At 32.6% G+C, this 27,071-nt stretch overlaps 1 protein-coding gene across 1 annotated transcript in view; it reads right to left on the bottom strand.

Annotated features, from left to right (window-relative positions):
• Positions 1-7,645: 7,645 nt before the first annotated feature.
• The window catches only part of LOC137408359 (uncharacterized), a 35,879-nt gene continuing 16,453 nt past the window's right edge, over positions 7,646-27,071 (bottom strand). The window contains exons 5-11 of the mRNA XM_068094857.1: positions 26,550-26,692; positions 24,363-24,435; positions 19,888-20,071; positions 17,478-17,554; positions 16,220-16,391; positions 12,742-12,838; positions 7,646-7,966 (exon numbers count right to left, since the gene is read on the bottom strand). Coding sequence (XP_067950958.1) covers positions 7,851-7,966; positions 12,742-12,838; positions 16,220-16,391; positions 17,478-17,554; positions 19,888-20,071; positions 24,363-24,435; positions 26,550-26,692 — 862 coding nt within the window. The 3' untranslated portion in view covers positions 7,646-7,850. The remainder of the gene's footprint in view (positions 7,967-12,741; positions 12,839-16,219; positions 16,392-17,477; positions 17,555-19,887; positions 20,072-24,362; positions 24,436-26,549; positions 26,693-27,071) is intronic.

Below are 27,071 nucleotides of genomic sequence, written 5' to 3'. Positions count from 1 at the left end.
CACTTGGTCTATCTATATACATCTTATTGTTTGTTTATTGTTACCAAGCATCCAGCTATAATGATTATAATCTTGCAATGAAAAGTCCCCACCGCACTGGAATTGAACTTGCAGAGAGTATGCAAACAGACACACCTAACCACAAGTTTAAAAGTTAGAATGGTAAATGTTGTATATATGTTAAATAAAAATAAGTTTTCTACTTAAAGACTTTCACATTACCCATCCATCAAAACTTTGAATACAACGAGCTTCTGCTGCAACAGTAACCTTTTTTAAAAACACAATTTTATGTACTCATTGTTTTTTTCCTCTTAATTTATTTGAACTGTTCAAAAACACTTTTCTCTTAAAATTAAGTTTAAAAGTTAAAATGGTAAATGTTGTATATGTTAAATAAAAATAAGTTTTCTGCGCAGACATTTCTATTTCTTGGACAATATCCGGCATTCATCTAGTGTTATGATATAGGTTCGTAAGTTCTTGTACCGCTTTATAACAACAATAATACTAATGTTAATGACCAATAATTCAATTTATTTGTTGGTAAAGACAAGCAGTTGCTGTATTTGTTCAAACCAATCATATTAACACTGTGCATGAACGCAAAAAAGCCATATATGTAGTTCAAAATCTTTTATGTAATATAAATTTTTAAGAATTAACTACTTTTAAACTTGGATTAGTTGATAAAGTTAATTAAACATAATATTTACCAAAAAAGGGCAGAGTTTGGCATTATCATAAATACAAAAATTAGTTTATCGATTTTCAAGGCTGATTGGCATTTAGCTGAACGTATTTTTTAAAATTTTATTTTGTCACTTTATTATTACCCAGTTTTAATATTAAAATAAACGCTCAATAATTATATAACAAAAAAATTTACATCCTGAATATGACACTTCAATTCAACCACGATTATTATGCCAGAAGAGCTAATTTAAAAGTGCCCCGATCTTCATCTTCAACAATGCAAAAGGATGAACTTGCATACTTCATTTGAAGGATCCAACTTACAGAGAATTGTACAAGGAATCATTGTGAATGATCCTTGTTGGTTTCAATAACATAGATTGGCTTTACCCTTTTTTAACTATAGTAATACTGATGAGGGTATGTATGAGCAAGGACGATCTTCCCAGTTGCTACTCTTTAGTATATGTATAACTCCATTTATGTTAGCAATTTGCAATGTGAACAAATACCTAGACTGGCAGTGTATTTTAAATTAAAATTAAGTTTTTATGTGACATACTGTAAACTACTTGTCTTACACTAAAGATTATGTTAATGTGCTTCTGAAAGATTCTTGTCACTTGCTATTATATCTTATAGATCGTCAAAAGTAAGTAGTAAATAACAATAATGCAAACATTAAAAAAACACTAATTTTGTTTTTAATAATAGGAATAAAAATGTTACATCATTTCTAAATTGTAATGTTTTTATTTCTATATGAAAATGAATTGTATTTTTTAAATATAATATATAACAAGATTCTATATTTTTAATGTATAATGGGTTACATTATATTCATTGCTTAGTAGATTTCAAATGACCATTTACATTTACTATCTAAATACTAATGATTATAGTATTTATGAATTTGAAATGATATTATTAATACTAGTTATATTATTATCATTATTAGTTAATATTAATAGTACACTAAATTCTTACCTACGCGCGATTACAACTGCTATTAGTAAATATGTATTGCTCTTATTATATAAAATATTTAATATTATTGTTTCAAATGTTAGTTATCAACAATTTAGCCAGTCACAACAAAAGTTAGTAACTTTTAGTTAGTGAAATAGTTAAAAATAGATTTTAATTATCATTCATTAAATATAGATACGGTAGTTTTATTGACTGAGTTGTTTGTATATTGATAAAATTTTATTCTAAATAAATGCCTTTTAATTTAATACTGGGTAATGTGTTAATTTCTATTCATCAACTAAACAATAATGTTTTACTTAGATTGGTTTAGGAATAAAGTACTATAACAGCTATGCAGGCTACCTGGTATAATACGCTACTGGTGCATTATGTAATATATGTCATTTCAAATCGGCTTTTAAGGAAAATCCCATCTAATTTGAAAAAAGGCAAAAGTTACCAAAAGCTTTGCAAAGAACAAGAAGAATAAGCCAAAAACAGCAGACAGTAGTTTTGTAATTATTATTACAATGCGACTGAGAAGACGAGACAAGCTAAGAGAGATGAAGTGTTCTAAACACCAAAACTATATTCCTGAAAGTCAGTAAACATGGGTGTCACACCATGTTGTGCTACTGAGTTTATTTGTGTCTCATGACTATAGTGTTGTCCCTTTGTCTCATGCATTTGCATTTCAATGAGAAGCTACACAATTAGGCGATTTTAAATTATTTTAAAGTTTTAGATAGATAAGGTGTTATATTATGGTACAATAAAGTTGCAAATTTTTAAAAAACTTGGAAAATTCACTAAACTTTACGCATGATTCTCATAATAAAAAATCTTACCCTAATAAATACGCATTCGAGTATGGGCAGCTCTTTAATATGAATATCTCAGAGAATCTATGAATTGCTATAGTTTACAAAGCTTAAAACTTCCACAAATAATTAGGAAAAAACTGAAAACTCGAGTAAGTTTCCTTGAAAAGAGTTGTATTTCTCTGATGCAGCTACACTGTTGTTGCACTATGTTAAAATAAAACTATATATTTTTTGATATCCTGCGGATCAAAATCTTCTCATTAAGCCAAACACTCTTTCAGTCAATGGTAATGACAAAGAAACAACGCTTAAGAACAAAATGCTTTCTACTACAGCAAGTGTGTGATTGGCATAACTTTTTTATTCGGAAAAAGGTTTTTCAGATAAAAGTTGTCCGAGTAGCGTTATTATCGTTGTTATGATTAAGAGAACAACACAGCAGCTGAAACAAATAAAACTGAATCAGGTTTTCTGTAATAAAAGATATAACCATGGTATATCAATATATATAAGATATTTCTTTTGCAGATAATGTAGAATATGCTGAACCATCACCTGGGTTACAAAAATATGTTATCTATATGCTTGATTGTTTGCTCTAACTGGAATAAGGCAACCCCAAGTAGTTCACTATACAAGCCAATGTTTAGCATTGTTAAATACACTGATGTGTTCAAGGTGTGTTTCTGGTAGCTGCACCGCTATGTTTAACATACTAGTTCTTTAGATACACTTTTTTGCACCCCTCGCACATCATTCTAATAGCTACTAGCTACTAGCTAGGGTAGTATTTAATATATATGACTGAAGATAAAGTAAGTTGAATGTGGACATGCTTAACCCTTCAATCAATATGATATTCGTACAATGCTTTTGTTAAATAACAGCACTTATAGATCCTATATAAACAGAAACCTAGTTGATCTTTGGATATTTAGCTATATTCAATAGCTAGACACTTGACACATGATGATAATAAAAAATGTCAACCTATAAACATTGCCAAATGTAACGCTTGTTAAAAAACCTTTAAATTTATTACCAGCCTCAAGGTAAACTTGTTTAGCCCTTTCTGTGAATAAGACCAGAGTTGTCCTGAACAAGTACTGTATAGTAAGACTCACCCACCAGTGTACATTGCGCTGTATCCCCACCCTTTGATATGTACATGACACAGTATGGTTGTTTTGTGAGTAACTAAGATCATTACATAGACCTATATGACTGAAGTTAACAACATTTATTCTCTTGTGAGATAAAAAATCTTGCAAAACTAAAAACTTTATTATATTTACTCAAGAATTGCGAAAAATATTCTTGATTTGTTGCGATATATTTTCTGACATTGCCATAAAAACTTGTCTCATTAAAAGATACTCATCAAATTGCAGTGCTGTCATATTTTAACATTGGAATGAGTAAGAACTACAAAGAACATAAGCTCTTTGATCTGAACTCAAATAACAACATTTTTAAAAAGGGTTTCTTTAACTCAACGAGCATTATTGAAATCATTTTAGTATTTACTTCACAAGCAGCAACTTTTATTAACCACATTTTAACTACCTTCGCTATTCACTATAAATCATTAGTAACAGTTATGTACATGCCTGTACTTGTAGGTGGAACGAGCACTGATGGTACTGAACTACTTTGAGATTATCCTGTCACACCCTTTTTAGTACCAGCGATATTTTTAAATGGTTGTAGTTCTTGAAGCCTAAAAATACAGTAATGAAGGAAAAAGTTTAATAGCAATGTAATATTGTTTTAGCTTTCTTAATTCTTTCATTTCGGAATATTTTGCTTGTTCTGACGAAATTAAATTTTGCTCGAAAATCTTTGGCAAATGTACATTTAGTATTTGTTTTTGTTAAGCTAGAGTTTTGGTCTTATAGCTTCAATTTAAAGTTTTTTGAAATTAGTACAAATTTTGCACAAAAATTGATGCTTTTGAAGTAAAAAAGCCATGTTTAATATTCTTTTACAGTTTAGACAAACCCTTGCAAAAGAAAAACATCTTCATTTTTGCAGTTTCACCAAAGGGCAGGCCTCTATTCTTTAACGAAATATCATTAAAGGTTGACTTGCAACAAAATTCACATAACAGTTATTTGGTATCATAAGATTCACTGTCTTACTCTGTTGTGTTGTAGGTGCAAAATATATGGGAATGTGATTACAAGCTCTTAAAAGCTAAAAAACGAACAGTTAATCGCAGCCACACGAGACCGCCGTAGTTTGGATTCGCTTTCCAAAACGGCTCAAATGGGACGCAGTTGTTACAAGATGGTTTCTGTTTACACTTTCATGCAACCTCATTCGTCGAAATATTTTCACAAATATACTTCACGCATTCAATAAAACCATGTCTATTGTTCTTACGCGTCTGTTTTATCGTCATTGTAATGCTGTCACTTTTAGCACTGATATTTTTTAACTTACTGTAAAAAATCGTTAAACTTTTTAACCTTAGCTTGAAGGAGTACATATCATTGTCTGATAATCATGACGAGCCTGTTGGTCATCTGTGATAATCGAAAAGTGCTGCAAAAATTATTTTCGAAGTATTGGGTAACATGATCAGATTACGACTTGACGATTAGTCCATGCCGAAACAAAACTGTAAAGTAGCGAGCATTTATATTTGATACCGGGGTCTTCGGTAAAACCCGAAGTGTTTGTCATAAACTAGTGCTGCGATAAGTTTATATTGAGCTTTTTATTGGCCTTTCAATTTACGTGAGAACACCATGTGACAAGACAATAACCAATCTGTAATGAATACGTCAGATAAATAAAGAGATTCCAATCTACGGTGGCTTTTCGTTTTTGAGCTTTTAAGAGCTTGTAATCACATTTCCACATTTTTAGCACCTACAACACAGTAGAGTAAGACATGGTGAATGTTTTGATACCAAATAACTGTAATGTGAATTTTGTTGCGAGTCAACCTTTAAACAAACTTACAAACAAGGTGCAAGTGTAATAGCACAAGCTTTAGATTCATAAAAAACAGCAAAAATACATTTAGGTCGATTTATAGAATTTTTCCTCTTCATCTTAAACTGGAAATCAACTTTTGGAGACCATGACATTTGGTGTGGAATTTTGAGTATAAAGGAAACTAGCTGCTTCGTTTTACTGTGGTCATCATCAATGTGGCTAAAGTGGTTAACTCAACACGACATCTTGCCGGGCTTGCATAGATGTTTCATGAACACATAGCAGGTTACAGGCTACATAGCAGCATACAGAGTTACATAGCAGCCTACTTGCCTGCATCGCTGGTTACTGGGCTACATCCCAGTTTACAGGGTAATGTATTAACTAATACAGTAGCCTACTGTATTAGCCAGTAGCAGAACTACATTACAAGTTTACAAGGCTTGCAAGAAACCTACAGGTCTATGTAATAGCTTAAAAGAATATAAATGTATAGTAGCATAAAGGCTATGTAACAACTTATAGGTTTACATACTATGTGGCAGCTTGAAGGCTGCGTAAAAGCTTATAGGCAGCGAACAGAGGGCTATACAGAGAGCTATGGAGAGGTAGGGATTATAATGGTTGTAGGAATATAAATTTCACAGCAGACACTTTTACAGTACAGGTATATATTTAAACGAGAAGTATGGCGAAGTATTGTATGAATATTCACAGTTGATTAATGCATGATAATTTTTTGTATAAAAGACTGAATTAGCTAGGGATGTTCAGTGCAGTCAGTAGTAATATAAGTGAGGGACAGCTCTACTACCAGACTAACACAAACGGATTTGAGTTCTCGCTAGTATGCTTTCTTGTAGAAGTTTCCTCCAACGTGGTAACAGCTGCCATAAAAGACATTTCATGACACGCAGCATTGGTTGGGGGACAAAAGGTTTATAGTATGGTTTTTACATTATTACATCTTTTGACCATTTCACAAATTAAACCCCTTGTGTGTTTTTTGTTCAATTATATTCAAAACACATTCTAATGTGTCTTTTTAAAATCTCAAACAACTAAAGATATATTTTTTATGTTCAAGTTTCTGTAGCCGTTGAAGAAGCCAAACTTTGCCCAAGCTTACAACCCTCCAACTGTCAAGATCTGAATGGATTATGTAAAATCTTAAGCAGGAAATGAGGCTTTGCTCCACCGCAGTTGAAGAAACTAAGATAGATCTGAGGACATTTAAAAGGATTATTTACCCTATAAAGAGTAAGTGGTACGGGCTGGCACCAGATGCACCATGTATCCCGGTGCCCGAGTAGCTGGTAATTCTGCTCCGTCAGGAACGAATGACTCAAGCCGTTTCCGTTATATACATGTATTTTCTTTAAATATCACTTGAGCACTAGACTTCCTTAACTCCTCGGATTAATCCCCATACAGCTACGTAACTTCTAGTTTTTGATAGATCGATAATATCTTAAACATGGTTTATGGAAATTTTCTACTGTGTTTACAGTAAAAATCTTTATTAATAAATCCTGCTTCATCATTGTTTGTGTCTGTTAGTCTGAATAAACTCTATGCATTTCCACAATTTTTGGTTGATTTTATCTAAACTTTACAAACATATACTCTGTGCTTTCTGCCAGGTCACAGAAATATCTGGTTTCAAAACTCTGTCTAGTTCTTGAGAACGGGCGGGCTACTGGATTAAAAACGAAATAAATCTCAGGCACCACTGGGGTTACTGCGAGTTGTGATACAATAGCTCTGGAAGGTCTCAGGTACCACTGGGGTTAGTGCTAGTTGTGATACAACAGCTGTGGAAGGTCTCAAGCCTCACTGGGGTTACCGCTAGTTGTGATACAATAGCTGTGGAAGGTCTCAGGCCTTACTGGGGTTACCGCTAGTTGTGATACAATAGCTGTGCAAGGTCTCAGGTATGTCTTAGCATGAAAAAATGTATTTTAAAGCAATCTATGAGGTTGGGGCTGACACGTGCATTATGTAACTAAACGTCAGTAAACTCTGGCTGTCAAGGTCATTGCCAAACAAGCAAAGAAGCCATAGGAATATCCGACTTGTAACGGATACAATGACGAGCAATTATGCAATATACAGTTTTGCTTCTACTTCTGTATTATGTTGTTTGTGTTGTTAAGCCAAAGGCCTTGTCAACAGTGCCTGTTGCTACAGAATCTAACATAACTCGGTTTGAATTAATCATTATATTTAATATAAACATACCAAGTAAAGTAAGCTGAAACACCATGTTTTTGGATAGCGAGTAGAAAATATAAAGAAATCAACATTATTTTTAAGAATGCTGTCGAGTCTTGAATGTTAATGCTGCTTCTTGATTAAAGGGAGACCTTTATAAAATTACCTCTGGCAGCTGGCAAGGATGGTAGCTGCTAATTAGAAAAGACATTTTAGACTGAGAACCACTGTCACTAAGGCTACTGAGGGTAGCAGAAAGAAACCCGAATTTATTCTTCGACGTTTCTTGACTTTCTTTCGTATAAACTCTCTCACTGTAAAAGAGATGTAAGAGCAATCAACACGGACCAAGAAAGGTAAGTTTTAACATTATTGCTATAACATAGAGCAACAGCAATAAATACCATCTGTGACTTTCGGTTTATAAGAGAACTGTCAGTCACATCTAGCATAATTATATACTAGAAACTCCCTTGTCATACAGCCCACGACCAAAGTGATATTGGAAAAAATAAAGGGTACTGATGGTTGAGAAATGCAATATTAGCAGTCAAATGGCACTGCCGTGCAATAGGATAACTGCAATGGTAGCTGTAATGTACTGAGTGTGGGTGTTATTATGTACAACAAATAGCAATAATGAAAGGAAAAAGATTATATGTTTATATCTTCCCCCTGCAATAGGAAAAATGCAATATTGGCCAATATTAGTAGTAAAATGCACTGATATTATTAGAATAACCAATATTATTAATATAGTAATAATAGAAAACCAATGCACAATTTCGTTTACATTTCAAAACGTCATAGCTAACAATATCAAGAAGTTGTGATATTTATATAGATTTTTAGAAAATCTATTTAAAAAGTGTTTATTCATGACAAACAGCAATAATGAAAGGAAAAAATTATATGTTTATATCTCTCCCCCTGCAATAGGATAAATGCAATATTGGCCAACATTAGAAGTAAAATGCACTGATATTATTAGAATAACCAATATTATTAATATAGTAATACAGTAATAATAGAAAACCAATGCACAATTTTGTTTACATTTCAAAACGTCATAGCTAACAATATCAAGAAGTTGTGATATTTATATAGATCTATAGAAAATCTAATTAACAAAAATATTTAGAAAAAATAATAACAGTAACATATTGCCCATCATCGATGTTGTTAGTGTGACTATTACACTTCAATAGTCATCTAAACTTATAATTAAATATTGTAATAATCTCATAAGAATCGTTAGAAAAAAATACCATCGTCATTTCCTTTACTTTCACTGCTTTGGACATCAGTTAGAATACCAAAGTACTCAAAAGTTTCCAAAATGTCAGTTACTTTGAAATCGGCAAAAAAGAAACGATTTTTGTACTTCTACGTTAATTACAGAAACCTTCGGCAATTCGACAATGCTATAGACTGGTAAAATGTGCACGTTATTTTTTGTGAAATGCACACGACTTAATGGTTTTATTCTCTGTCGCTCGACGTTTTGTTTGCGAGTCTTAATTTTGATAAAAGTAAGGCTTGGCCAGATTTAATAACGATTTTCGGCCAAATTAATCTGTCTATTTGTGTATAATCTAATCAGATGGGTAAGTTTTAAGATACTGTCGACAATTTACAAAGACTTGGTAACATATTTAAATAGGCTTGTATGTGTGTTGTATCATTATTATACTTTAACGACTATACAAAACGATGGTTAAATTTGTTGATGAGATTTCGAAACAAGGGTTTGCGACGTTGTTGATGAATAATTTTCATAAGTTGTGTGCACATGCATTTATCATAAAAACTCTCAAACGTTCGCTCCGCTCGTTTGGTCATGGGATAAGTTACATACTTGTGAAGTTCACATAAAACATGCTTTTGTATGAAAACTGCTTTTTACTTGATCAGCAAGTAGAAAGCTTAGGTTTAATTTACTGTGTCGCACCTTGCCTTTCCAGTTTTAAATGGTTATATCCAATATCACAAGATATCTCCCAATATGCGGTGCAAACATTTTAGTAATATTTTTAGTTTCTATTGCCTACATCATTTCTTCAACTGTTGACAATATTGGGATTGTTCAGCATTAAATAACAGCTTTTAAAATAGAGAGCCCGTAATTTGATTAATAAAAATATCACACTGTAATAACAGCTAGTCCTTTTACTGTACCTTATTTGAAAGCTGGTTTGTGTCTGACATTATCACAACAGACCCAGTGAGCATGTATTTATAATAGCAATTATTTTCCATCTTTTTGGCTCTTTAAAATTTGCAAAAGCTTCCAAAAAATGCCAATATATCGAAATTAAAAGGGCTTCATGTCACCTGGAGTGTAAATGAAGTTACCCAAACGTCGACCAAAGTAAACCAACACAATGAACAGTATTTAATGGCGCAATGACTGCTATGAACAATTTTAGTCAACTTTACAAAGGTCTTTGAAGAACAGAACGTCATTCACTAAGCACTAGATTACCAGATTCAGGGTTAATGTTTCTAGTACCAGCACCATAGCATTCAGACCAGGATAATCCATTATATCGACTAACGGGCAAGGAGAGGCATTCATGAATAATGGAGAAACATTGTGACTGGTGGTATGAAGTTGATATGGCTGGTCATTGTGCGGATAACACAAGGATTTGGTTGTGAGGCAATGAGTCAACGTTATAATGGGATTATCCGTAAGTTTACATGGTGAATGCTATCACATACGGCGTGTTAGTCACCTCTAGGGCAAATCTCTGAACAGTAACCTGTTACTAGGTGCCACTAACTCAATGTGATGTGACACTTTGCCATGCTCATGGTTATTATGTGTTCATTAAAATAGTTCAATTGCTCAAACTGTTAAAGACATGAGACATTGATCCTTTCACTTGACCAGTGAATATATGACAACACAAAATTTCCAGTTGAAAACAGTTTCCATAATCCAATTCAAACGCTTATGTTTAAATTAGCTAACATAGGCACAAGATGTCTAAATCAGGTGCAGTTGCTGACACCACCAACAACTTTTTGTAAAACTTTGGAATGTCACCTTATGGTCACCAACTAGCCGTTCCCAAGTTGTGATTGCCGCCATTAAATGAAATTAAATTTGAATCAGATTGTATTTATTCTCAATCAAAGCTCACTTCATTGACTAGCTGTTCCCAGGCAACAGTCATACCTCTCTTTTCAACCATAATCTCTTCCAGGAGGCGGTTTAAAAAGTATTTTGTTAAAACTGCAACTATTTTTCATTGTATTCAATGTAAATAATTGCAAATCTACTTCAAGTCTAGAAAATAACTTTTTAAAGCATCTTTTACTATTTTACACTGTAAACTGTACACATGTAATACAAGATCTGGCAATATGTAAAAAACAGTGAGCCTCATAAAAAATTTTAGAAGAGACTAGAGTAGGTTGGGGAATGTACTGTATTGCTGTATCTGTAGAGCATCGCACCCAAGCCTTGTTTACTCAGACTCTTGTGTAAAAAAATAAATGTAATATAAATGAACTATAAACATAACATGAATCATCGAGGAGAAATAAGCTGTGTGTTTATTTTAACAAAAGATATCCTATTTAAGATCATAAAATACATTTCATATGCTTTATTTTTACCAATTTTAACATAAACATTATTAAAGCAATGAAGGCTAGCTTATGCTAAGGTCTTGATCTACAAACATTCTAATGAAGGAGTACGATAACATATCCTCGCAAGAGCCGTGTAAAATAAAAAAGCACAGCAGAAAAACTTCGTGTCTTTTTTTTGCCAATGGCAGCATAAAAAAATTTCATACAGTAGGACATGGTCAAAAGTCGAATTTTTGGTCAATCACTGGGTTTCTATGCTTTGAATGAATTCGGAGTTGATCACTGCCGACAAATTTGCACCCTACTGTTTCAATGATTCGGAAGTGCACTTCATTGATTTCACCATGTCTAGCGGTGTATTCCTCAAAACAGAACTGGTTAAAGTTGACTCACTTTTGGCTCACAGTCACCTTCAAATTTGCGCTTTGTACGATTGTTTTTGTTTCACTAACTCGGCCATGATATCTCATCAGAATATCCTTTATTATTAATATATACCTCTATATTACAAAACAGCAGCAAAATTTACTACTTGCTACATAGTTGTTAATTCAATGGTCGCATGAACGACAGTCAATTTTAGTGAAAAACCTTTTTCTACGCTAGATGTGTCGACCGCTTCTTATGCCTAGAAAGAGGTGTGCAGATGGCACCAGTACAGCGGGAATCCGTATAATTGGTATATTCAGTTATTTAATGAATAAGGTAATAAATTAAATAAAAAGGTAATTATCTCATCATCAAATGAGTGACCCATCATTGGCAATAGTAGTTAGAATATACCAACATATATAATATACTACATGTATATTATATATTACACATATATATTATAACTAGCCGGATTCTCGGCATTGCACGATTTATAAAAAAATTTTGCAAAGAAAATTTATTTTTAATCCACAGATGCAACATGCACCATTCCAATCTTTAAATAAAGGTGTTTAGCTTATTTCTGTAAAATCCATTATTGGCAATAATAGTTAGAATATACCCGTGTGGTTGTGCGATGAAATGCGTTGATTTTTTACTGTCACCGGAGAGAGCTACACTAGATATTACCGATTGAAATCTATTCGCAGTAAGAGTTTCTGTGATGCCAAGTAGTAGTCTCACTGCGAATGCTTTTCCGCAAATTTCACGAAGCATTATGGTGGCGAATTTGTTCGGAATTTCCAGAGAAAATTACTAGGAGTCTATTCAAAGCATGAAAACCCAGTAATTGTCTCTGAAATAAAAACCTCCATAGAAGTCCGATTCGGTAGAGATGATAAAAGTGGTGAGAGTGATGGAAAGCCGCGGTGTGACTGTATTTAGAAATCAGTTTGTTGGTTGATTTACAAAGAAATCCTAACAAACTCAATTTTTCTTAAACTCGGTACAATGATGGTTGATAGTCACTTCAAGTGTCTTTTATCGCATCCATTTGACACCTTTTTAGAATGAATTAAGATAATAGAAACATAGCTTAAGAGACGTTACTTACTCTTTGTAGTTGGGATTGTTGTAGTAGTTTTAACGGTAGTAGTGGATGGTATTCTTTCTGTTGTGGGCATCTCTCCGCACAGTTCTCTGATATAGACCTAGGGTTGTAACAGCAGCAACACTTGTTCAATAGATGTAGAATAGAATTGTTATACAATGATGAGTTAGTTTATACCAAAAACATTCGTCTCTAGTTGTGGTAGAACACATTAAAAATAGTATTGAAATCATTCTTGAAATAAATGCTGACTCCAGCTAGTAAAAACGATCTGAGCCACAAACTTATCTTTGTATGTACAACTTTTTATTAGCATTGGTAATCATCCAAAAAATGTTGTTTTCCATTACATGCCAAAAGAAAAAAAATGACTGAAATTACGAATTATTGAGTGAATTAAAGAAACAAGTTTTAAAATTTGATAATCTAATAGTAATGCAGAGGAGTTGGTATAGTGAATTGAAGGTTGTAGTAACGGAAAGTTCATAAACCGGAACGTACAGCGGTGGATGTATAGTATGTTGGGGTCATGGAATGGAACGATGCTTGTTATATATAGAAAGAAAAATAAAAAGATTTGAAGAAAAAACTGTTGTTCTACAAATAAAATGGACAACAAGTGGCTACAAGGGGCTCCACCGCCTATGTGAGGCTTTACTATTTAATATGAACAAATGATGGTTCTGACGGTAGCACCATGTTAGATGAACAGGTAGTACCGCTGTTTATAGGAAAACTATTTTGTTCTTTTTCTTCATTGTAGACGCATAAAATGTTTGTTACTTTTACTTTGTTAGTTTTACTTTGCAGAATAAGCTTTGATGTTTAGAAAAAATAAGCAAATTGTTGTAAATGAGCGCCAAAGATGTGCGCTTTCCATCAATTTATTGTAAAACTACCGCAATCATGTATAAAATTGATGCATCATCTTTAAAAACAGTGAGATTGATAAGAAAAAAAGTTGTCGATGCAAACCAATAATACTGCAGTTACGGTACAGCTCACAAATTAGAAATTTAAGTCAAGTTTTTTCTTTTTGTATGTCCAAAGAGTCGTGTTTGGAAATATCTTAGAACAGATTAGGCAATTTACATGTATTTTATCATTTTATCACAGAAAATCCCTATAACGTAAACGTCTCTGGAATAGATTGTTTATGTTGTAGGAGTGCTTGCTGTAATTGTATACCAAATAAATAAATCATACCAAATAATATTTAATTGTAATCGTAGCATAACAGACTTTATTTAGTCCTTACTTGCTTATTATTTTACGTTTACATTTAAACACCTTTACAGATGTTTTATTTGTTCTCTTAATTTATTTCAACAAAGCACTTTTTCATGATACGAAATGTAAAAGTTACAATTGTTTGCAAAGTTTGAAAATCTTTAGAGTTGTTTTATTTTTCCTTTTAGTTTATTTGAACTGCACAAAACACTTTCCTCATGATATGAAGTTTAAAAGTTAGAGTGGTAAATGTTGTATATGCTGAATAGGAAAAATGAATTTTCTGTGCATAGATTTTTTCTATTACACCGGCTATTCATCTAGTTTAAAATACACTTAAAGATACCATCTGTATATTCTGCTTTATGCCAAACATTATTTAGAATTCCTCCTCTTTGGTCTGCCTTTTTGTAATGGCGTTCTTAGACATGGTTGACTATTTTCTTTTTGCTGCCTCATACAAGCTGAGTTAACAAAAAGGATTCACTCAGCTATAATAATATAATTTATATATAATTTGTATAATAATATAATATAATTTGCACAGTTTAAATGTATTTAAGTTAAAAATTATTGATTTACAATGTTGCATTTTTTTACACTGGCAGGTAAAAAAAAATAAAGTCAAAAGTCAAAAAATAATTAATTTTCATGAATATGTCACTAATAATGGGTAATAATGGAGAACAGAACAAAATATATGTGTAAAGGCTTTAGCAATAGGTAGCCCAAATACCATATTTAATAACGACGTGTCTACAGTTACACCGACAGTAGCATCTGCCTTCAGACTAGCCATAGGTTTATCCTAAACAAAAGTTACACAGCTTTACTGGATACGAATGTCAGCCTGATAACAATTTCTTATCAAAAAAAATTTTAGTTAGCCTTTTGACAGCTCGCCAAACGAGCAATAGTAGTTAGTAGTTTTTTCATTAGTAGTTTTTGTCATCAATCTATCCAACTAGTCATGCGCCAAATAGTCAAACGGTTAAGAAGTTTCCACAACAAAATTGCGTCAGATTAAAATGTAGTCCATCAAGTAAATATGACAAAATGTGTAGACACTGAAGCAAACTGGAAACTCTTTTTTCAATATGATGAATGTTGTTTTTAATGTAATCCACATTGTGCACTCATCTAGATTTGATGTGCCAAACAAAAAAATATTTGAACTTCTGAATTTTCATGCAAATCAACCATCTTGATAACGTCCGTTGTTTTACCACTGCTGGTCAGGTACTCTTGCCAGTTAGCTAAAGCACAAATAACTTACTCAGCAGATAATGACAGACAGGTGTGCAGATACCGCAAAAGGTCATACAATCATAGATACAGAGGTGTTGAACCTCTGTAGACTTTAGGGTGTTGACCTCATACAGGTGTGAAATCACCACCCTATTCACTTTGTAAAACATTGTAATTGTATGAATTAAATGCATACATTTTTATGTTTTTTCAGTATTTTGGTTTTCTAGCGAATTTTTCTAGCAAGCCAACTGCTCTAGAGAATAAGCTAGTATTGTTAGTGCGACTGCATTCTATTGACTAGATCATAACACTAGTAGTTACATAACTGTAACTACTAGTTCGTCAGAATTCCGATTAGAATTCAATGAATTCAAAGACCGTCGTTTGTATGATCAGAATTCCAGCAGCATGAAGTATCACCTTTACACCTTTATCAACGCTGTCATAATGACGCAATGTAACGCACTATACGCTCTTAGCAAACCATTGATAAAAAACTTAGAGAAAATGAAAAACTACTATAGCTATTAGTATAGCTACTAAGCTAGTATAGCTACTAAGCTAGTATAGCTACTAAGCTAGTATAGCTACTAAGCTACTATAGCTACTAAGCTAGTATAGCTACTAAGCTAGTATAGCTACTAAGCTAGTATAGCTACTAAGCTAGTATAGCTACTAAGCTAGTATAGCTACTAAGCTAGTATAGCTACTAAGCTAGTATAGCTACGCGTCACTTGTACTAATAATAGTAAAAACAGCAAGTAGTAAACTATGCTGTGTCATTGAGCACAAAATCACACTTATTGGCTATGTCGTCCTTCTTTGGAAAAGTTGAATTAATACGTCAAGTGTAAATTGTTATCCTAATAAAAGTTTGGTGGCCACATAACTGCACCCCTGCGATATCTAATAATCCTAGTTGTGGTTTATTCCATTGATTAGAATTGAAGATTTATCGCTTGGCTTTGGATCAACAAAGTGTGGGGAGAAGATAACTTACTGTTCCTGGTGACCTTCCTTGACAAAAAGGGTGAATGATGTCACCCCAGAGCTGTTGAATATCTTTTATTTCCTGCTGGACGCTTATGCAAGGTTTTGTTAAGTTGAAGCCAAAGTACATGAGCGATGTGTTCACTGTATCTCCTAAACATACCAATGGGTCTTCCAGTCTTCTATAAAACGCAGTAATTTTTGTAGGAAATCTTTGCGTCTTGTGAGAGGCTTGTCGGAAGCTATGCATTACCTTATAGCAATTACTTCCTCAGTATGTAAGCAAACATCCAGGAAGATTAGCAGTGAAATTAGACACCCGATTATCTGGCAATCTGGCAAAGTTATACAAATAAACTTAGGTAGAAGGCCTTACCTTTCCGTTGTCAACTATAATGTGAAACTTACAAATGCTAGTAATGCGGCAATATCTTCAAAATTTGTTTGGCACAATACATGGGGTTCTGTTACTGAATGCCGATCGTTTTATAAAAGAAACAATTTTTATAAAATATGAGAACAAATTATTTTTTGTCAAATGTATAAAATTAGATTAGGGTAATGTGTAGGATAAGACAGTGACATGAGGGAGAACGCTTAATGCAACACATTTCCTTTGACAGGTGCTTGTGAATGAATGTGCAGTGAGTAACCTAATGAAGGCAAAGATTTATACATGAATTACACTCAAAGATTTTGGTATGTAAATAGTCTTTCTTCTAACTTATAAGCTGTTCCATGTTTCTGGCATAACATTCTTGGCAATTGGTGCAGATTGCATAATTTAGTCATCTTTTCAATTACTACTAATTGCTGTAAGTTGGTTTTTATGCACTCCTGCGCATATAGTAATTTGACCACCTGTCACGCTATGTCAAGAATTGATCAAACCCCAGTAGTTAACCATATCATAAATTAGACTATCACTAGAGCTATGTGAATTAAGCTAACAATATTTTCTCTTCAAAGTCTAATTGTTACAATACTATGCTAGCTCAGAATAGCATCCGACTATTAAAGAGATTATTGGAAGTTGTTATCCCATGAAATGGAAATAGTCAATTTTACAGTTTCAGAACTTTGGAAGTATAGTTTAATTGCTTTTAAAAATAAACAATAATTTTATAATAAAGGAAGCATAAGCTTGCAAAAAATAATATAAAAACATAGGAATACAGAAAAGGTAAATGGCATTTATATATCCTGCTCAAACTGATTGCGGAAAGTGCACAAAGGCTAAGATATGCAGGAGAGAGCAGACAACTTACGGACAGAAATCTTCTAAATTTTGCAACAGAGGATCCTCATTCATTCTATCAAATATCCCCCAGCTCAAGTCTGTATCCTGCAATAATGATGATCTCATCATTCTACTCTAGCTCAAGCTGAGATAACTAGGAGTTGTCTGCTTCTTTGGCAGCTAATAAAGTTCACCTAATAAAGTTGTCCCTAATAAAGCAGATGATCAGCTGCCATACTTTCTTCCAAGGTTGACTTGCAACAAAATTCACATTACAGTTATTTGGTATCAAAAGGTTCACCATGTCTTACTCTGTTGTGTTGTAGGTGCAAAATATGTGGAAACGTGATTACAAGCCCTTAACAGCCCAAAAGCGAACAGTTAATCGCAGCCATCATGGAAACGCCATAGTTTGGAATCTCTTTATTTCGATAGAGTACTCAAACATTGTGGTTATTGTTTTGACACGTGATGTTATCACGTAAAATTTAAGGCCAATAAAAGGCTCAATGTAAAACGTCTCGTAGCACTAGTTTACGACAAATACTTCGGGTTCTACCGCAAAGCCTGTATCAAATATAAATGTTCGCTACATTACAGTTCCGTTTCAGCCTGGTCTAATCATCTAGTCGTAATCTGATCATATGGCCCACACTTCCTGCTAAATTGCGCGAGCAATTTCTGCAGCGTTTTTCGACTATCACAGGTGACCAACAGGCTCGTCATGTTTATCAGAGGATGATATGCACCCCAGACACCCCTTCGAGCTAACGTTGGGTTTTGAGATATCAGTGCTCAAAGTGACCACATGACAATGGTGATGAAATAGACGTGTAAGGACAATAGACATGGTTTTATTGAATGCATGAAGTTTATTTGTAAAAATATTTGGACGAATGAGGTTGCATGAAAGTGTAAACAGAAGCCATCGTGTTTAATAACGTTCTATTTGAGCCATTTTGGAAAGGGATTCCAATCTACAGCGTTTTCATGGTGGCAGTGATTAACTGTTCGTTTTTTGAGCTTTTAAGAGCTTGTAATCACATTTCCACATATCTTGCACCTACAACACAGCGGATTAAGACATGGTAGATCTTTTGATACCAAATAACTGTAATGTGAGTTTTGTTGCAAGTCAAACTTTAAGTTGGTACTGTTTAATTTGTAATCAGATAAATGCCACACGTCATTGAAAGGCAGCATCTTTGCGAAGAGAAGTAACTTTAGGAGCGAACAACTCCTAGCAGAAACCATAGCTTTGTGTAGCATGCATCAGTACTTACAACTTGCGTGGAAAAACAGCAAATGGATGTGAGTAAAGAAACTAGAAACAGCTGTCAATCAAGTGCTTGCATTAAATATAATTTACAATGTATTACATAGACTACATCTATGCACTGGGTATATATCTATGCATTGAGTATACATCTATGCCTTGAGTATATATCTATGCATTGGGTATATATATCTATGCATTGAGTATATATCTATGCCTTGAGTATATAACTTTGCCTTAGGTATATATCTATGCATTGAGTATATATCTATGCCTTGAGTATATATCTTTGCCTTAGGTATATATCTATGCATTGAGTATATATCTATGCCTTTGGTATATATCTTTGCCTTGGTTATATATCTATGTCTTGGGTATATATCTATGCCTTGGGTATATATCTATGCATTGGGTATATATCTATGCATAGGGTATATATCTATGCCTTGGGTATATATCTTTGCCCTGGGTATATATCTATGTCTTGGGTATATATCTATGCATTGGGTATATATCTATGCATAGGGTATATATCTATGCCTTGGGTATATATCTATGCCTTGGGTATATTTATATGCCTTGGTATATATTTATGCCTTGGGTATATTTCTATGCCTTGGTATATATCTATGCCCTGGGCATATATCTATGCCCTAGATTTTAATTCAAAGTGATAAAGCCAGTAAACATTACAAATAAAGTGTAAACAAATAAAAATATATCAACTAAGATAATTCATTATGCATTATATTATATTATTACTGCATGTATATTCTTGTCGGCGCCTATGCATTGTAGGGCCTTCGCTTCCATTTATCAGTAATGTAAGGGTTAACATTTCCTTTTGTTGATTTAAATTTTATCGACTTATTTTACTAATTTCATTTTTATACTATTTTAGATGCTCTATTTGCTTCAAGTAAAGATGTTGTAAGTCTTTAAGTGCAGGTTGAATTTAATAAATCACAATGAATTCTTACAAGAATATATGCACACATCATTATAACTTATGAAACTTATATTAGAATGAAGCAATCATATATGTATAGCTTTGGTTGTATAAAATTTTATTCGAACGAAATCGCATCAAACTTTTAAAAACAATTTTAGCCAGTTGGTAACTCTTTGAGACACGCTGAATGACCAATTTTTATTTGCTAACCTTCAAATCTCCGAAACAGAAAAGGTTGATGTAGTCTCCACATCTACCATCAATGGCTGTCTTAAGTTTGCATTCCATGTCCCACTGAAAGAGAAGTGTTGAATAGAATCGGCTTGCAGGAGTGCACACACCGCTGCAGTCCTGCCCAGACTCCCTCAGTACATCCTCTGTGCATCTCTTGTAGCTGCAATAAAGGTAAATTATAAAAACTAAAACACTTAGCAGAACTAGGAGTTTCTTACAGAAAAGAATTAGATAAATATGGAAGTTGGAATTGGAAGAAATGATTTGCCTTCCTCTGGTACATTTGATAGCTGCCTGCTAGGTTATATAACCTACTGTATAAACGAACAGAATATGAGACTAATGGTGATCATTATACAGGAAAAGAGCAGCAGCAGGGTGTTTGATGGTGAGAAATGTAAAACTTTAGGTATTTCTTTATAACCCGAGGTTTTTAATCCTCAACTGAACTGATTTGATGCTAATCCGTGCTAGCATATGCACTCATTTTGAGCCTTCATGAAAAATTCAACATATTAAGAGTTGTTTTCCCAATGCACCAATATGACATCACAATATGTGTTGTGATATGTTGATAACACTACTCATTTTTGTCAAATTTTAGTTTACATTCATACATAAATAATCAACATGCTGCTTGCATGCTATAAATGTATATAAATATATATATGTAAGTGCCACGAGAAATGTTAGTAATAAAAATCCTTCAGTTTTAATATACTCAACTCGTAGTTTAGAGTTTTCTTTTTACCATAATTACTTAAATTACGCACACAAACTATAAAAAGGTTTTTGGACAGAAAATTTATTCTTATTTAACATATACAACATTTACCATTTTAACTTTTAAACTTCATACCATGAGAAAAGTATTTTGTGCAGTTCAAATAAATTAAGAGAAAAATAAAACAACTGTAAAGTTGTTAAATGTAAAATAATTAGCAGGTAAATAGTTAGCAGGTAAATAATTAGCAGGTAAATAATTAATTAGCAGGTAAATAATTAGCAGGTAATTAATTAATTAATTGGCTAAATAGTCTGCTTTGCTCCAATGATTGCATTGAAAATTGATTTGATACTCATACAATTATTGCGAACTGAGAAAATAAAATAATGAATATGTTGAATTAATAATAACAATGATTACATATAAGTGTATGTATAAAAATGTTCCTGTTGCAAGCAAAGCTGTTCATCCAACCTTTGAATATGACGATACTGGCACCTCTCGATACTGGTACCAGTATCGAAAGGTATCAGTATCGAGAAAATGAGATATCGAGAGGTACCAGTAACCTGAAAATGAGATATCGGACTGTTTTGGCCAATGCTTGGTCTGACCAAACGGAGGAAAAATATAGACGCAATTTCCACTCAAAATAATACAATTACAGTCCAGGTGTGAAAGTTTCAAGTTTAATAGTTCTTAGCGATCGCCACGAGAAAAAAACAGATATTGGAGGTGGTAATAGGAAATTTGAAGCATCACATTTAAAAATTGAAAAAAAAGTAATGAACTGTGAAATGGCTTTTAAAATTTTTTGAGAAAACAAAATAAAATTAATGAATATTAATTACAATGATTACATAGAAGTGTGTGTATAAAAAGGGTTACTGTTTTAACCGAAGTTATTCATCCAACCTTTGAATACAATGCTATTGGTACCTCTCGATACTGGTACAAACGTAAAAATGAGATATCGGACAATTTTTGTTTGATGCTTTGTCTGACCAAACGGAGAAAATGTAGATGCAATTCCTATTCGAGATAATACAACAGTCTACGTGTATAAGTTTTTAATGTAATAGTTTTTAGCGATCACCACCAGAAAAAAACTACAATTTGGAGCTGGTAGTGAGACATTTGAAATTGAAATGGCACATTTAAAAGTTATAAATTAGAAAAATAATGTAATTGTAAAAAAATTAGCTTTATTTTAAAGTTTCAAAAAAATAACCAACACGAAAGGTAATATTAATTAATACACGTGTGGACTCTCGCAATGTGATTTTAATTCATTTCAGTGTTGACATTGTAAGGTGAAAATGTTTTATAGAGGGCTATAAAAAACCATAATAATTATCTAACGCCAACACCCCCTAGTAGAAATCATCAAACTTTTATATACGCACTGTACATATTAAAAATTAGTCACAAAATAATATGTTAGCCTTATTAACTATAATTACCTATAGTAATTGTAATGTTTAGCGATTATGATCTGCAAGAAACTGTAACATTACAATGTACTACATGCAGTACGTACCGTAGGGAGTTCTTACCTTCAAGACAGACGTATAATATAAATGTTGAATTTAAGTTGAATGAGTTTAGCTACATAGGCCTACTTAAAGCTAAGTTTTAGTAATTATTTTACTAAACTTTTGCTTTTTCACCGGCTAAAATTTTATCACTTGTTTCCGATTTCGCTTTCACTATAACTAATAACGAATAACTCTGAACTGGAAAAATGAGCATTGTATTTTTTTATGCGTTGTGGGAGCATGTCGGCATATTTTTTATTCCAATGTATTCAGCACACTGACTGCCAAATCTGAATTTTGAGATAAATTTTTGTTGATATCGTATGGCAAGGACAGAACAACATCTTCTTCCACATTACAAGGCAAAAAAGGCCAAGGCGAGGACACCGTGTAATGAAAAGCGCACATTTAGCATGTGCAATCTGAAAAGGATATACGGACAGTATATGGTAAAAGCCATGAGGATGATATGAATGGCTTAACCTTGTGGTTACGTGTGCTTTTCAGTGTCGCGAGTTTGAAACCAGCATGAAAGTGAATTTTGTCGCTAAAACATTCTTGCTGCACCTAAACAGATGAACGATAGATAAACATTGAGATTTATAGATATTCTACTGAATGCCCGGCGTTGCTCGGGTAATAAAAGTCTTTACACAAAAAGTTTACTTTGATTTAACATATAACGACAGTTGCCATTCTAACTTTCAAACTTCATATCATGAGAAAAGTGTTTTGTGCAGTTTAAATAAATTAAGAGAAAAAATAAAACAACTGTAAAGGTTTTCAAAATTTGTCAAACAATTGTAACTTTCAAACTTCATATTATGAGCAAAGTGTTTTGTGCAGGTCAAATAAAGCAAAAACCAAAAAAACAACTATAAGTGTTTAAATGTAAATGTGAAATAATTAGCAAGTAATGACTGAATTAAGTCTGCTTTGCTACGATTACAATAAAAGATGACTTGGTAATGATACAATTAATACGGACTGAGAAAACAAAATAAAAATCCTGAAAATTTTGAATTAATAATAAGTCGTGCATAGAAGTGTGTGTAGGAAAAAGGTTACTGTTCCAACAAAAGCTATCCATCAAAACTTTGAATACGACGATACTGGTATCTCTCGATACTGGTACAAATGTAAAAATGAGATATCGTACTGTCTTTGTCTGACCGAACGTAGAGATAATGTCGAGGCTCTTTCCACGGAGACAATATAATCTTCCAAGCTTTTCCTTCCAAGATTTTAATAATTATAACTAGACAGGCAGACATCCGAACAGACAACAACAAACTTTGGATGCATATATATAGAATAACTAGCCGAATATCCAGTGTTGTACGGGTAACAGAATACTTACCTAATAAATTTTAGTGACTTACCTGAAAAACTAAATCTTTACTAAAACAATACCTGCGTTTTGGGCCAGTTTAACAATTATTACGCGTAACAGTTAACAGTGTTAGTTATTAACCTCAAGCAAGCGCTTCAAGTGTGAGTATCTTAAACAACGTTATGACTTCTTGTTCAATGAATCCATTGTATTCTGTGTAACTTAGTGGCCCGGTAGTTGTTAGCCACCTCTAGATCTAGAGGTCCTGAGATCAAATCCAGTGATGTGTGGATTTTTCATTGCTAGACTTCAGTTGCTATAACTGGACACAGGGTTTCACAAAAAGACAAACACTCAGATTTAAAAATACAAATATTGTATAGATATATTAAATACATGTATCTTTATACATGTATTCAAATATTTACATAATCTAAGTACCTAATTTAAATATACAGATCAGATATTTAGAACATGTATATATATATATATATATATATATATATATATATATATATATATATATATATATATATTTATCTGCGTGATATATAGGTAAAAAGAAAAAATATTTAGCCAAAAGTCACTACAAACTTCAGGTAGACAAGAACTTTTCTCCTTATATTGTTATTATTTTACCTCATGGATATATGTTCAGTGTAGAGTTCTTTTTAATAAGCATTTTAGTAATACTAACTTACATCAAAACATGCAAACTATATTTCTGTGAGCTGCAAACTTAGTTTTTAATTCACATTAATTTTAATTAGCATATATATGAGCATGTGAGTAACTTTGTTGATGAAAAGGATCCAAAGTTGTATATTATTACGAAGTAAGTGAATCTTCTTACTTTTCCAGATCCACACCACAGAGCCTTTTTGTATGTAACTTGTCACATATTCTAGTGTCAGCCATCCTGCAACCTGGAAAACCAATACATTCATAGATCTACCTATAGAGTTACTCTTAGATGATGTTTCATGCTACAAGAATGTAGCTTTGTGACAACAGTGACATCACCGTAAACTGCAATAGAAATACAGCATTCACAAAGACAGAAATACAGCTTTCAGTTCTCTACTGAAACCCTTCAACGGTTTTAATTTTTTCGTAGTTTACAATTACATATATAATCAGAACGAGTAAATATATGTAATAATTCAATATGTAATAAATAAATATTCAAATATTGTTGATACCCAAAAGAAACGATACTTTCATACAGTTTCTTATCATTATATATTACAAATATTTGTAATATGTAATGATGGTTATATGATGGTTATATGATGGTTATATGAAGGTTATATGATGGTTATATGATGGTTATATGATGGTTATATGATGGTTATATGATGGTTATATGATGGTTATATGATGGTTATATGATGGTTATATGATGGTTATATGATGGTTATATGATGGTTATATGATGGTTATATGATGGTTATATGATGGTTATATGATGGTTATATGATGGTTATATGATGGTTATATGATGGTTATATGATGGTTATATGATGGTTATATGATGGTTATATGATGGTTATATGATGGCTATATGATGGCTATATGATGGTTATATGATGGTTATATGATGGTTATATGATGGTTATATGATGGTTATATGATGGTTATATGATGGTTATATGATGGTTATATGATGGTTATATGATGGTTATATGATGGTTATATGATGGTTATATGATGGTTATATGATGGTTATATGATGGTTATATGATGGTTATATGATGGTTATATGATGGTTATATGATGGTTATATGATGGTTATATGATGGTTATATGATGGTTATATGATGGTTATATGATGGTTATATGATGGTTATATGATGGTTATATGATGGTTATATGATGGCTATATGATGGCTATATGATGGTTATATGATGGTTATATGATGGTTATATGATGGTTATATGATGGTTATATGATGGTTATATGATGGTTATATGATGGTTATATGATGGTTATATGATGGTTATATGATGGTTATATGATGGTTATATGGTTACACTCCAACGGTTTTAATTTTTTCGTAGTTTACAATTACATATATGATCAAAGCGAGTATAAATTTGTAACAAATAAATATATAAATATTTTTGACATCCAGAAGAGATGATGCTTTTATAAGTTTCTTTAAAAGTAACTATCACGAATATTACAAATACTTTTAATAAGTAATTATGTACATATGCTATCAAACCATGTAAAAGGTTTTCAAATAAAAGGTGACTCAGTTTACTCATAGAGAGAGACTACGATGTCTGGCTAATCAGCTCATTCCATTGAGTTAGTCTTCGATGACTCCACTCCCCATCATACATACAAGATATAGCATAATGTGATTTATTGAAGGTATGTCATGAACCTTCAATAAAGCCTTAAACCATCATTGTTATACATAGTATAACAATAACGGTTTAAAGCTGTTGGCGAGGTTGAATTCATTACTTTTTGTTTTTTTGCATAGCAGTAAAAACCTGCAAACAACTACACAAATGAACATGAGTTTTTCAAAAATAAAATGATGTGCTTGAGAGCCAACTTGCAAGAACTGCAGTTTGTTTTATCTAAAAGTTAAAATTACTTACAACATTAAATTTTGGAAATTAACTCGTACGCGTGTCTAATTATAACAACACATTTTATAATAATAGGACAAAGTCTAAAATCCTATAGTGTACTCTACAATAGTTTTAAATTGTTACTGTGGTACACCCACTAGCTGGTGAATATATGAAAGGGTGACAGAGCACAAGTTCAATTGAAATCTAAAGAACATCTATAAAGATATATAAATATAACCCACATAATAAAATATAAACAATAAAATTTAATAAATACCTAACATCTATATCGCATAAAAATAGGTTGTTAATCATGGTTAAAGTTTTAAGCAGTTTAGGGTCTAAATGATAATAATGTGAGATAAAAAACTTGAAGTCGTTTGCCCTGATTATTTTTTTTACTCGCGCTTGCTGAGGTTTGACTGACTGACTACAAGGTGTTACATACTCTTAGTAGGTGACCATCGTGGCTCGCAGTATTTATATAGAATAGCCTCAAGATGACTGTAGCGAGGAGGATAGCTATACTGAACTCCTGACTCAAGGTTATCTTTACAGTGCTGGAAACACTGATACGCCCATCGAAATTCCCTGAAATACAGTAAACGGTGAAAGGAAACATAGGATAGCAACTACTGAATATGTAGTTAGTTGCCAACTGTTACGCATTTTTAATAGCAGATTGTGACCTACTACCATGTAATCAGAAAACATCAAATAACGGTTTGAGTATTCAGTTTGGTGACGATGAAACTTGACTCCAATGTGATAAAAATAACACAAATGTGTTGGGTAACTACTGTATGAAGCTAAACTTATCCTTAAAGATGTGATCAAATCAAATTTATGTAGATTTTATCAGAAAATATAGATATTTTTTCTAGAATTTGAGGTTTTGTTAGTTGTTTCAGGTGATTTGACTGCCAGGATATTTTAAGATTAAAATCGATAAAACTTGAAGGCAATTAAA

Source organism: Watersipora subatra, chromosome 11 (genome assembly GCF_963576615.1).
Source record: "Watersipora subatra chromosome 11, tzWatSuba1.1, whole genome shotgun sequence".
NCBI lineage: Eukaryota > Metazoa > Bryozoa > Gymnolaemata > Cheilostomatida > Watersiporidae > Watersipora > Watersipora subatra.
The sequence above is the reverse complement of the archived record's forward strand: the minus strand, read 5'-3'. Positions and strand labels throughout refer to the sequence as shown.